This window comes from Nicotiana tabacum, chromosome 18 (genome assembly GCF_000715075.1).
Source record: "Nicotiana tabacum cultivar K326 chromosome 18, ASM71507v2, whole genome shotgun sequence".
Classification (NCBI taxonomy): domain Eukaryota; kingdom Viridiplantae; phylum Streptophyta; class Magnoliopsida; order Solanales; family Solanaceae; genus Nicotiana; species Nicotiana tabacum.
In genome coordinates, this window is record NC_134097.1 from 18,724,044 (window position 1) to 18,737,905 (window position 13,862).

General features: G+C 37.3%; 1 protein-coding gene across 1 annotated transcript; it reads left to right on the top strand.

Annotated features, from left to right (window-relative positions):
- Positions 1-11,028: 11,028 nt before the first annotated feature.
- LOC142172435 (uncharacterized) lies at positions 11,029-11,762 on the top strand. Its single transcript, XM_075236048.1, has 2 exons — positions 11,029-11,356; positions 11,473-11,762. Exons 1-2 carry the CDS (start codon positions 11,029-11,031, stop codon positions 11,760-11,762), a joined length of 618 nt encoding a protein of 205 aa, XP_075092149.1.
- Positions 11,763-13,862: the final 2,100 nt, after the last annotated feature.

Below are 13,862 nucleotides of genomic sequence, written 5' to 3' on the forward strand. Positions count from 1 at the left end.
TGCATCAGGATGGTCTTTTCATTTCAGGTTGCTAGCCCTAGACGGACCCAACCCATGTGTTAAGTCCCCTAAGTCAAATGCAACATGATGCAAATAAGTGTTCCTATTAGGGATTCGACATGAAGTTTTGTTATACTAGGTTTCAAACATAGGTTTTTGTTCTAGACCTGGCTTACCCAAGCGGACAACTCGAGCCGAGGATGGGAACTGCGTACCGGTAACCAAAAGGCCATCCGGCTTTGCAACTCCTCCGAATCCTCGTTCTATTTTGGGATATGACACTAACAGAAAGAAGTCACGACCAGCGTGCACTCCTCAGGAGAGAGAAGAGAGGGGTTTCGGAACAGTTTATATATACAGTTCAAATAATATCAAAGCGGTAAAAATTATCATTTTGCACATTAAGCACAGATCATATAAAAATATCAAATAATAGATAAAGCCATATACAACAATTATTCTAAGCTCGAATTTCTAACCCTAAACCAGTGGTTCTGAGTTGTATCCCCAGCAGAGTCGCCAGAGCTGTCACACCTCCTTTTTACCCGCGCCCGCGGGGGCGCAGAGGAGTTTTTCCATTTAAAGGACAATCGGAACGGAATTTATTATTGAGATATCAGAGTCGCCACTTGGGAGATTAATGGTGTCCCAAGTCACCGGTTGAATCCCGAACCGAGGAAAATATGACTCTGTTAACAGTCCGCGAACCAGAAATCCGGATAAGGAATTCTGTTAACCCGGGAGAAGGCGTTAGGCATTCCCGAGTTCCGTGGTTCTAGCACGGTCTCTCAACTGTCATATTTAGCTTATTTATCTGATTTTAATACATTTGAACCTATGTGCCAATTTTAACTTTGAACCGCTTTTATCATTTATTATTTTTAAGAGAATTGCAACGTCGTGAGAATATATCTCGAACTGCGTCACATAAATGTACCCGCAGTTTTCAATATGTTCCGACTTTGTTGAGATTTGGATTTGGGTCACATAAATGTGCACCCAAGTTTAGGGAGATGACATTATCAAATACGCACCTAAAGATACTAGCGCATTTGTTATTTTGAGAAAAGCCATAAAATTTGCTAAAACGGCATGTCCCGAAATCTAAGCATTTGAAATAACCATCTATTGAGAGCCCCGCAATTTGCGATTTATTTGGCGAGGCACGCCTCATTTATTATTTAAAGGCTAAACCTAAAGTGACTACATTTTCTCTATTAAGTTTGTCTCTAAAATAAAAGAGAAAAGTCCTATTTAATTACATGCTTGAGAAGTCCGGGCCTCTTATTAGTTATTAGGTTACAATAGATGCGAACGGAAAATTGCACTCGAACTTGTTAAAAATGGAAAACTATTTCATGCCTTATTCTATAAGCGAACTACTAAAGCTGAAATTAAAACAAGCATATGAGATTGACAAAATATTAAAACAAACTAGCCATTCTACAAATTGATTTAAACTAACATTCCTAAAGTTGATTTAAACTATTTGAATTAAAGGCTAGGAAATGTTATCAATATGTATTCGAACATTGGCCTATATGATGCCTAACGGAATCAAACACTGCCTATTTAAAATCTGCCTCAAATACAACGAACCAATTAGAAATGAAATCTAGCAACTAATCCATTAACTATTGCATTTTTTTTTTAAAAGAAGCTTAGACTTACTAATTTCAATCTAACAACATGCTTAAACTATTTCTGACTTTTAACTACAAAGAAAGAAAAAATGTTATCATACAAACAACTAAATACAGTTGTAAATACCACCTAATAATTCATTATAACTATAACTTCAATTAATACAACTCAAACTGGAAATAAATAGTCCAGACTTCAGTTTTTAAGATGCATAACAGTAATATATGAGAATACTCTAAATACAACTAGTAAAGAAGAAACAATCTAATCAAACTTCCAACTTAAATTTCATATGCATTCATGCCTTAACATTTTCAGCTTACACAGTGTTACAGTCGTGTACCTGATATTGGAAACAAGATAAGAGGAAGATGAGAAATCAGTAAGGCGGTAATAGTACAACAACAACAACAACCAGCAACCAGGAGATTTAAAACCCAGCAATAAACTTAGAAATCCAGTTGCAATTTCAGAAATACAAGGCAGCAACACAGATATACTAGAAACAGCAACAAATAACCAGTGCAGACCAAAAATAACAAACTTAGAAAACCACTTGAAACCTCAGTGAAATCCAAAAACAAACCAGCAATCACAAACAGAACAGTAGAACCAGAAGTGCAATAGAACAAGTAAACTTTGATTTCTATTTTTTCAAACTCTCAAAGAAAGAAACACTTTGAACTTTTATTAAACACTAACAAACACTGATTCTGATTTTCAGAAGTAAAAGAAAACCAAACTCTCAAACTTTTTTTAGACTCTCAACTCTGACCCTTTTTGCATTCAAAGACCAGTCCCCAAAACTCTGAAGTTTTTTAACTCTCCAAACTCTTTTTTTTTCTTGTCCTAAATGACTTTATTTATAACCAAACACTGACCTTGCCAGCTCTTAGGAGCACTCAGGTAGAATTCTCCCACTAATTCTGCCCACCATCTTCTTTTTAATTCACTAGAGTATGTCTTTTCCTTATTTAATGTTCAAATAGGCATGTTTTGACTAATCCATTAGTGTATTACTCATTACTTAGTGGCCCCCCTATACCATTGTGTTTTGTTCCCCCTACAGGAACACCAAAGTTGTGACATAAACAGAGTCCTATGGATACTAAACACCAAACTCAACAGAATATTGCCATGATTCCAATCATCAAATTCAATAAAAGTTCAGGTTTGAATTCAAATTAGATCAAACAAGCATCACAGCAAAGATGAATGGTCAATGGTTCTGAGCACAATCAGTTGAACTACTAAGATCAAATTTGACCGACCTTTCAGAACTATCCACATTTTGAAGCAAATTACGTTTCTAAATTAATCATCAGACAAAAAATGAAAGAACATTCACAACTACTGGACGGTACCCTGAAGCTGGGAATACATAAAATAGTTAAAGTCAACTAAAGAGCACAACTAAACTGCAGACATGAATGGCCAAATTGACGAAACTTAATTAATCGATTCGACAGTTTATATCATATACTAATTAATCAGAAGAAAACTGAACCAAGAAAAAGGTTCGACGGGGAAGGAAGAAGGTAGTTGACAACAGACGAATTACATCAAAACTCAAACAGATAAACAACAACAAAAATAAATTAAAAAAAAAAAAGAAAAGGAGAAAAATACCTCAAAAATTCAGTCACAACCCCCATTCGTTCTAAATGACTTTGACTTGAACTTGAAGCCGACGTGGACCTTAAACGAGTGTTCTCGTCTGAGAACACACGACTAAGGTCGGTGACGACCTCAATCTTCCTACTTCGGCTGGATTCCGGGCTTGGTTCTGTTAGGGTTCGCTCAATCGATTTGAAATTTGACGAGCTCTGGCTTGATTAGAACATAGCTGGTATGGGGTTGGGGACGAGGGTGGCCTGGTGGTCAACGGGTGCTGATTTGGGGCGGATTGGGTAGGTTAGGGTTTCTGGTCGATTTCTTTGATCGAAGATTCGAACCATTCTACGAAGATTCGAAGACAATGGAGTGGGGATTCAGAGAGGGGAGGGTCAGGGGAACCTAGGGTGTGATTTTCACGGCCACCGGCGTAAGGGCCGCTGGGTTTCAAGCGAAGGAGTGGGGTGGCGGCTCTAGGGTTCGGGAAGGGATTTGGATCTCTGTTCTTCAGAGACGAAGAGGGGTGGGGGATTTGGTTTGGGAGTGGGTCTGATGGTATTTGATATATTGAAAATGATTGAATTAATCGGGGCCGTTAGATGGTGGGATCCAACGGCCTCGATCAACCCTTTTAATTGAATACGGGGTCGTTTGGTGTAGAAGCGGGGAGGACGGGTATGGAAACGGGTCGGATAAGGTTAGACGGGTAATGGATTGATGATCCTGACCGTCGGATGCGTGAGATCAACGGCCCAGAAGCTTTGACCCAAAAACGGCATCGTTTGGTTGGGTTCTGAGACTGGCCGGTTGGCCTTGGGTTGGGTGTGATATTGGGCCTGGGATTTTCTTTTTTAAAAATGGCCCAATTACAATTTTTCAATTTTCCTTCTCTTTTCTTTTAGCTTCTTCCTAAATTAATTTCCGTAAAAACCAAAAATCCTAGACTATATTGTAAAACCAAAATTAATCTTAGAATGCTAATTAACTCTTAAAAATAATTATCACACAAAATTGAATAATAATAAAAAAAAAAGTCATACAATTTGACTTTAAACATTAAAATGCGAAGTACATTACTTTTTGTGACTTTTCATTTTTGTAAACAAACTTAATTACTCCTAATTTTAGAATTAAATCTTAAATGCAAATGCGACATATTTTGTATTTTTATTAATTTAACAAACAAACATGCACAGACAGACGCAAACAATAAAAGAAAAATAACACAAAATGTACAACAATTGCAAACAAACAAAATTATTGTATTTTGCATTTTTGGGAGTAATTCTTATATAGGGCAAAAATCACGTGCTCACAGGTATAATTGAAGTTCCAGCTATAGGTCATCTAGGGGGGATAGTCATACTGTGGAATGCTGCTTTGTTAGATGTTTCACAGGTTGCTACATCCACTCAGGAAATACATTGTCATATCCAGGTTAGTCCATTACCCTTTACTTTTTTATTCAGTCTATATATGCAGCAATGATTTAGCAAATAGACTTACTTTGTGGAATAATCTTAAGTGTATATTTGATAACTATAAGGGACCTTGGTTGATAGGGGTGATTTCAATGAAATTATTCATGCAGCTGATAAATTTGGAGGGCTTCCTATAAATAATAAACGAGCCAACAAGTTGCTAGATTGTTTTAATTATTGTCTACTCACAGATTTAGGATACAAGGGTAATCGTTACACGTGGACAAATGGTAGACATAATAATGCAAATATTTTAGAACGTATTGATCGTGTGCTATCAAATTATGAATGGCTATCCCATTATGCTGATGCTTTAGTTACTCACCTTCCTAGAACTCATTCGGATCATTGCCCTGTAAAAATTGATTTACAACATTGTGGTTTACCTAGAAAAAACCTATTTAGATTTGAATCAATTTGGACCACTCACCCCACTTTTGAATCGGTAATAAGGCAAGTTTGGTCGGAAAATAATCAACTACTACCAGCTGTCACTAATTTTAAGGACTCAGCTCAAAGTTGGAACAAGAACACTTTTGGTAATATCTTTAAACGCAAAAGGAAAATATTGGCACGCATAGGAGGACTGCAAGCATCTATGCATTTCCCTACTAGTCATTTCCTACAAAGTTTGGAAATTGATCTAATTCAAGAATTCAATCATATTCTTCGGTTAGAAGAAGAATTTTGGAAATTAAAGTCTAGAATAAATTGGTTAAATGATGGGGATGCTAACACAAAATTTTTTCACCTAACTACTTTAAACAGACGTCGTAATAATCGTATAATTGCTATCCAAGATTTAGGTGGGAATTGGATCTCAGACCCACATAAAATCAAGAAGTACATTATAACATACTACACTGATCTATTTACTACACAACACCCCCACTCAAAAAGTATAACGATTGTCCATCCCTCAAATGTTGTTAGCTCCCATGAACAGTCCATCTTAGATAGACCTTTACAAGATACGGAAATTATCACTACTCTACATTCGTTTCAGCCTTTTAAGGCACCTGGACCGGATGGCTTACATCCTGTGTTTTACCAAAAATATTGGCATATTGTAGGGAATTCTGTTAAAGCCTTTTGTCATCAAGTTTTTAGGGATATCTCAGATAGACCCGGCTATCAATACTACTTTTCTATGCCTAATTCCTAAAAAACAACATGCTGCTACAATAGCTCAGTATCGTCCCATTAGTCTTTGTAACACCATTTACAAAATTATTACAAGAATAATTGTCAATCGAATAAAATCAGTTCTAGAACACCTAATTGACCAAACTCAATCTGGTTTCCAGAAAAATAGACGGGCATCTGATAATGCTATTATAGTACAAGAAATAATAACTTGTTTTCGTAAAATGAAGGGCATGCATTCCAATATGCTACTCAAACTAGACCTTGAGAAAGCTTTTGATAAACTAGAATGGTCCTTCATTTACAACATATTACATAATCTAAATTTCCCAGTTAATCTAAGCAAATTAATCATGTCTTGTATCACTACTACATCCACTGCCATCTTAATAAATGGTACTTCTACTGACTATTTTATTCCTACAAGAGGCATTAGGCAAGGTGACCCGCTTTCACCATACATCTTTATATTATGCCTAGAAATGTTATCACGGAAAATAAAATTAGAAGTAGACTACAATATTTGGCATCCCATTTCTATTGGGAAGAAGGGACCTCAACTATCTCATCTTTTCTTTGCAGATGATATTATTTTACTATCAAAAATTACACCCATTTCATGTAATTCCATAGTCAATACTATTACTCTTTTTACGGAGCATTCAGGGCAAACAATAAACCTTGATAAATCAAGAGTTTTCTTCTCTAATAACTGCTCTAGTACCCTGAAGGCTGATTTACAGAATATGTTTAATATAAAAGAGACTACACAGTTTGGCAAGTACCTGAGTTTTCCTATTTTCACCTCTAAACCTTCAAAAGGGGACTTCCAATTCTTATTAGATAATTTTAAAACTAAATTAGCAGGATGGAAAACACAGTTTTTAACAAAAGCAGGAAGACAAACTCTTATACGATCAACTCTTAATAATTTTCCTAACCACGTAATGCAATATATTGCATTGCCCAGTTATGTTATTTCCATCCTTAATAAATATCGAAGAAATTTTCTGTGGGGAAGTACTCCGCAAAAGAAAAAACTACACTTATTAAGATGGGCTACTGTTACTCAACCGTTATCACTTGGGGCCTTGGGTATCCAAAATCTTCATACTAAAAATGATGCTTTACATGCTAGTCTAGCATGGAGATTATTTCAAAACCCAAATCAACTATGGGCACAAGTTCTAATACATAGTCATTTTATGAAACATAAGACCAATACTTTTCCTAAATCGAAAATTTGGCATAACATTATCAAGGGCTGGTCTTCTTGTGCCCTTGGATATCAATGGAATTTAGCAAATGGTAAGCATGTAAAGTTCTGGACAGAACCTTGGTTAAATCACCAATTTACTTTGCGCAACTACATCTATGGCCCTCTTCCGGAAGGAGAAATCACTAAACTAGTGTCTGCCTACTTCTCTAACCATAAGTGGCAGTTACAGGAGTTACCCTTCGTTCTTCCACATGCATTAGAAGCCCAAATTAATAGTACTTACATGCCACTCTTAGCTAATAATTATGACCATCTTATTTGGGCAATTACTCCCACTGGTTTGTTTACGGTCAAATCTATATATCATGAACTCCATAAAGCTAACTATCATTACAATGAACCAGGTCTTATTAATTACAAATGGATTTGGAAATTACAAACACCCCCAAGATCTCTTTCTTCATTTGGTTAATATGTCATGGCAGGTTACCCACAGCTGCTTATTTACATAAAATTAAGCTCTTAAATACTGATGTATGTTCTAGTTGTGGATTAACCACTGAAACCATAAAGCATATTTTCTTTGATTGTAATGATGCAAAATCGCTTTGGCTGACCCTTAAATTAGATATAAATCAGGTGGTTAGTCCTGTTAATGCAGACTCTATGCCTTGGTGGCATAATTTCTTCAAAAGTACTCATTTGGGATACTATAACTGTATTCCCTTAGCTTTTCTCTTGCCATTTGCATTATGGCATCTTTGGATTATAAGGAACAAGAATCTGTTTGAGCATTCTAACGTTCGATCAAATGCCAACTTAGTATATAAACAAGCTGCTGAATTTTACTATCTCACAAACCCTAAACAAAGTATACCAAAGACGCTACCTCTTTATCTTAAATGGCATCCGCCAGAAGGGCAGCTTCTTAAGTTAAACATAGATGGTTCCACATCTACAAACCCACTTAATTGTGGAATTGGAGGTTGTTTTAGGAACTCTCTCAGTACCTGGGTTTTAGGATTTTCAGGACACACACACAGTAGTTCAAGCCTACACACTGAATTATTAGCATTAATTATGGGCCTGAAATTAGCTTTAATACACAACTTTTCTCCTTTGATCATTGAGACAGATGCAGCTACAATACTGGACTTGCTTAGTACACCTATGCCTAAATATTCTACTATTATTACTGATTGTAGGTACTTGCTCCGACAGCTGCATGACCCAAAGATCCAGAAAATCTACAGAGAGCAAAACGGTGTGGCAGACTGTTTGGCTAGGCATGGGGCAACACATGTGGAGGCAAATCCTGTACTATTTTCAAGACCTCCAAATTTTGTCTTACCTTCTTACCAGCAAGATCAGGCAGGAACGCTGTGTAGAAGGCTATGTAAATCGACGGCTATGTTAACTAATAGTAACTGTAGTAGTATGTGTGATAGTAGTAACAATGTAAGCAACTTTAGTTCAAGTAGTATGTGTAATGTAGTAGATCCTAATCTGATGCAGTACATGCATCCCAAAAACTCTTATGTAACTTTTTAGCTTCTTATAATATGTCTATCTTTTTGACCAAAAAAAAAAAGCTCATGTAATGTACTGACAATAAATAAATAAAAAAACATCAAAAATCAGCAAAAAGAGTATACACCACCTCATTCTCAGTGATGGCTTTCTTTTGGTCGTCTTTCTTGGCTTCCTTTCAGTTCCCTTTACCCCGGCGATTTTTGGGAGCCTAGTATACCTTTCTGCCTTAAGCTTCCTAATCCGACGTCTTCCGTCCACGACGTCTAACGGCTTACTCATACTTTTTTTTTCTCTTATGGCTTTTAGCCGTCATGGATAGAAGACGTCGGATTAGGAAGCTTAAAGCAGAAAGGCATACTAGGCTCCCAAAAATCGCCGGGGTAAAAGGAACTGAAAGGAAGCCAAGAAAGATGACCAAGAGAAAAGCCATCACTGAGAATGAGGTGTATACTCTTTTTGCTGATTTTTTATGCGCTTTTTTTTATTGACAGTATATTACATGAGCTTCTTTGCTAATTTTTTATGTTTTTTTTGGTAGTAACTTCTTTTAAAGAATACATAGGAACTTTGATTTGGCTTATTAGAAATGCCCTATTCGTATTCTCAAGCTGATATTTACTCTATTAAGAAAGGGGGATGCCATAAAATTTTGATCTTTTGATGTTTTCTCATTCATATTCACAGGTTAATGGTGTTGAAACTTCCTTGTTGGCTAGTGACAATAATGAGGCATTGAGGGAGCAAAACATCAAACTAGCATTGACTTGAGTTACTTGCGCGGCAAAGTTGACTCAGTGAGTGAATAGAGCTACTTGCGTGGTAAAGTTGATGCAGTAAGTGATATTCCACATCCTAGATGTTCTTAGTTACAATGTTGTTTATTCCTAGGAATAAAATTACTCACCTTGTTAATGACCATAGCTTTTATTGGTTTGGCATACTACTAGTAGAGTAGTAGTAGTGTATTAGTAAAAGACTGACGTGTACGTGCTAAGATTTACAGTAAAACTTCTAAAATCTTTTTTAACAGATAGGGGGAATCATAGTTCCGTCTTGATCTTATGACCTATTTGTTTGAAATAATTACTTGTTGCATGCTTTCCCAAATCTGACCTTCTCACTTTGCTCTTGGGTTTTCAAATTCATTATGGAATATATTATTGTCTTCATCACAATTATCTGTATGATCTATCTCCCAATTATTTTATGTCTAACTCCTCACGATTGGAACTTGGAAATCGTTAAATCCTTTCTTAGCTTGTTATTGCAAAAGAATCATGTTGGCTAGTTCTACTATTGAAGATTAGCCTTTCCTTTATGGCTTGTAATGTGCACAATTGCAATTCCGAGATGGGATGTGTTACGACTGTTGTTTTTCCTTTAATGATATGCTATACTGAATTGTAGCAGTTTCTTGCTACAATTTGTTGAAAGTAGACAAGTTGTATTTCATTGCCATGTGATCCTTTTAGATATATGGGTTTTTACTGAGTAACTTCTTTGGTATGTTATTCATTTATCTAAATTTAAGCATTTTTTGGATCTTGGTGCTTTAGCAGTCCTACAAAGTAGAAAAAGGTACTAAGCAGAATGGCCAGTACCATTGGTACTCCACTGTTTGCTGATGCTTGTACAGGAAATCAACAGAGGATATCATATGCTAGAATCTTGATTGAGGTAAATGTGACTAAAACCTTGCCTACAGAAGTGACTGTGATGGATCCATCTGGAAGGCAATTTCAGCCATCAGTTGAATTTGGGTGGAAGCCAGAGTTTTGTACTGAACGAATGCATGAAAATTGGGCATGACTGCAAAGAGGAAAAAGGAGCAGCAAGGTCAACCAATGAAGAGAAGGAAGCCAACAAAAACAGTACAAACTTGAGTAGCAGAAAGGGTAATACAGCAGCAAGGAGCAGGAAGCCTAGTAATGCCTCATCAACAAGAAGATGCAGGGATATGTTTGATAGATAAATGTAAGGCAACTGCAAGGGGAGCAGAAGGAGAGTGGTCACAACTAAAGAGCAAAGGCAGTAGTCCAAAGAAGAGAACAGAATACCAAAGGGCTGATGCAGAGGAAAATGAAAGGAATGAGGGTCAGAAAGATTCAATGGCCAACTCAGAAGGAATGTATGCAGTGTCAACAAAGAATGGCTTCCAAGCTATTATGCCTGAGAAACAATTGGGTAATGCAAAGCCTCCTGATAAAAGAGGAGGAATAAACACCACTCAATGACTCGGTTGTTTTGGAACGTGAGGGGAATAAACTCAATGGCCAACTCAGAAGGAATGTATGCAGTGTCAACAAAGAATGGCTTCCAAGCTATTATGCCTGAGAAACAATTGGGTAATGCAAAGCCTCCTGATAAAAGAGGAGGAATAAACACCACTCAATGACTCGGTTGTTTTGGAACGTGAGGGGAATAAACAAGAGGTACAAACAGAAGGAAATCAAGCAGTACCTCATAGAAAATCACATAAAAATAGCAGGTCTTGTAGAAGCAAAAGTCAAGGAGAATAATGCACAACATGTTGCTGGGAAAATTGCATGTACATGGAGTTTGCTCAACAACTATGGTGATCCTAGTAATGGGAGAATTTGGATTATGTGGGATAGCAGACTCTGCAGTATCAAAAAATTGGCAAGCCAAGCACAATATATACATTGCCATATCATGGGGAAGCACAATGGAGTGGATTGCTTACTAACAGTTGTTTATGGTTTTAATACAATGGAGCAGAGAAAGATGTTGTGGTCTAAATTAAACTATCTGGGTTCAGGGATTAATAAGCCTTGGTTAATATGTGGGGATTTCAATGCTATATTATATGTTCAGGGATTAATAAACCTTGGTTAATATGTGGGGATTTCAATGCTATATTATATCCTCAAGGTAGACTATATGGTGTACAAGTGACAATGGCTGAAATTAAAGATTTTGCAGATTGCTGTCACAATCTCTCACTGAATGAACTTCCATGGAAGGGAGATTATTACACTTGGTCAAATAAGCAGCAGGGGAGTGATAGAATATATAGCAGAAGACTGGATAGAGCAATGGCAAATGATGAATGGATGCTACATTATGGGCACTCGAGTACAGTATGGGGAGCCATATGTTTCTGATCATGCGCCTATGCTTATTCAAATGAGAAGCACTATGAGAAACATAAAAGTCCCATTCAGGTTCTTAACATTTGGGCACACCACACACAATTCAAACAGCTAGTGGCAGTGTTGTGAAGAGCGTGAAGCGAGGAAAAGCGACAACCCTCATTTCGCTTAAAGCGAGAAGCGAGAAACGAAGCGCTCGCTTTTTTGAAGTGAAGCGGAATTTTAAAAAAATATTAAATAAATTCTGTTAAGAGGAAGGGCGGTATACCATTGTGTTAAAAACTGGGCAGCATAAAAATAGTGAAGGAAGAACTGGGCAGCATTTCAACGAAGAGGATAAGACTGAGAAAGAAGAACCGAAGGGAAAAAAAAATTCGCCAGCATTTCACTGCTATTTGGACGCTGAAACAGTGAAAGAAGAAGAAGAAGAAGAGTGTACAAGACTCGGAATCCTAGCCTCTTTCTCTCTGTTGCTGCTGGTAGTATATTTTAATAAAAAAACACCTTTCTTTTTAATCAAATCGGCTGGCAGGTGTTTAAAACAGAGAAGTGTTCGTTTTGGTCGCCTCGCTTCGCTTCGTCGCTTCTCGCATTTTAGTGTGAAGCGCACGCTTTTGCCTACCTAAGTCGCCTCATATAGCAGAAGCGGTCATAGTGTCGCCTCGCTTCGCTTCTCGCTTTTAGCGAGGAAGCGACCGCTTTTCACAAAACTGGGAGGATGGTTGGGCAAGGAACCAAACAACAGAGAATGAAAAATGTTTGGCTCAAAATGAAGGCCCTTAAAGTAGATCGTAAAAGATTGAATTCCGAGGAGTTTAAAGGGATAGCAGAGAAGATTAGTCAGGCTAGAGAAGCACTAAAGGATATACAAGGGAGGATGCAAAATTATTATTCAGATAGCTTAGCTGATCAGGAGGAGGACTGCTTACAACAACTTGAAAGGTGGTCTATGATTGAGGAAAGTGCAGTGCAACAAAAAGCCAGAACTTGCTGGATGAAGTCTGGACCCTGTTTAACACACACAGCAAGTTGCATTATGTGCTGATGTAACAGATGAGCAGGTCTATGAAGGCTTATGTTCGATAGGAGATGACAAAGCCAGGAATAGATGGATTCAATGCTGTGTGTTTCAAGAAATCGTGGAATATAGTGAAACAAGATGTGAAGCAGTCAAAGATTTCTTCATCACAGGGAAACTCTATAAGGCAATCAACTGCACCACTCTCACCTTGATTCCAAAGACACCTAATCCAGCTATGACTACAGGCCCATAGCATGTTGCACAGTACAATACAAACTAATATCAAAAGTGTTGGCTGCTAGATCACAGAAGGTGATGAGTTACATTATATCTGAGGCTCAAGCAGGGTTCATCCCAGGAAGGAGGGCACGTAATATAATTTTAGCTCATGAGCTAGTTAAATCATATAATAGAAAACACATTTCTTTTTTATGAAGGTTGATATACAAAAAGCGTAAGACTGTGGAGTGGGTGTGTTTGCAACAAGTCATGGAAGGATTGGGATTCCCTGAGAAGTTTATTGGATGGATAATGACTTGTGTCCAACCAGTTAACTACTCTATTATGCTTAATGGTGAATCCGTAGCACCGTTTAATGCAGCTAAAGGGCTAAGACAAGGGGATCCAATATTCCCTTTTCTCTTTGCTATTGCGATGGAATATTTGAGCAGGTTGCTTAATGGATTGAAGAAAGAGAAAGGGTATAAATTCCATCCGAGATGTGGAAAGCTGGGTATTATTCACTTGGGTTTTGCTGATGACCTGTAATTATTTTCCAGAGGGGACAAAGAATCCGTTCAAAAATTACAAGCATGCTTTAATACATTCTCAGCAGCATCAGGAATGAAGGCTAATATGGCTAAGAGTGCAGTATATTGTGGAGGCATCAACACTAAGGAGAAAGATGAGATACTACAATTGCTAGGCTACAGTCAAGGAGAATTGCCATTTAAATACTTGGGAGTTCCACTTGACACAAACAAGCTGACTGTAGTACAATGGCAGCCACTCATTGGGAGAATAGTGTCCAAGATTACATCTTGGACTGCAAAAAAATTGTCATATGCTGGAAGAATTTCAACTGGTGCAAT

Bases quoted from the DNA above. Each gene is read 5' to 3' on its own strand.
- LOC142172435 (XM_075236048.1), top strand. From the start codon at position 11,029: ATGACTCGGTTGTTTTGGAACGTGAGGGGAATAAACAAGAGGTACAAA. The intron at 11,357-11,472 runs GTTTTAATACAA...TTATATGTTCAG, and splicing joins CTTACTAACAGTTGTTTATG to GGATTAATAAACCTTGGTTA.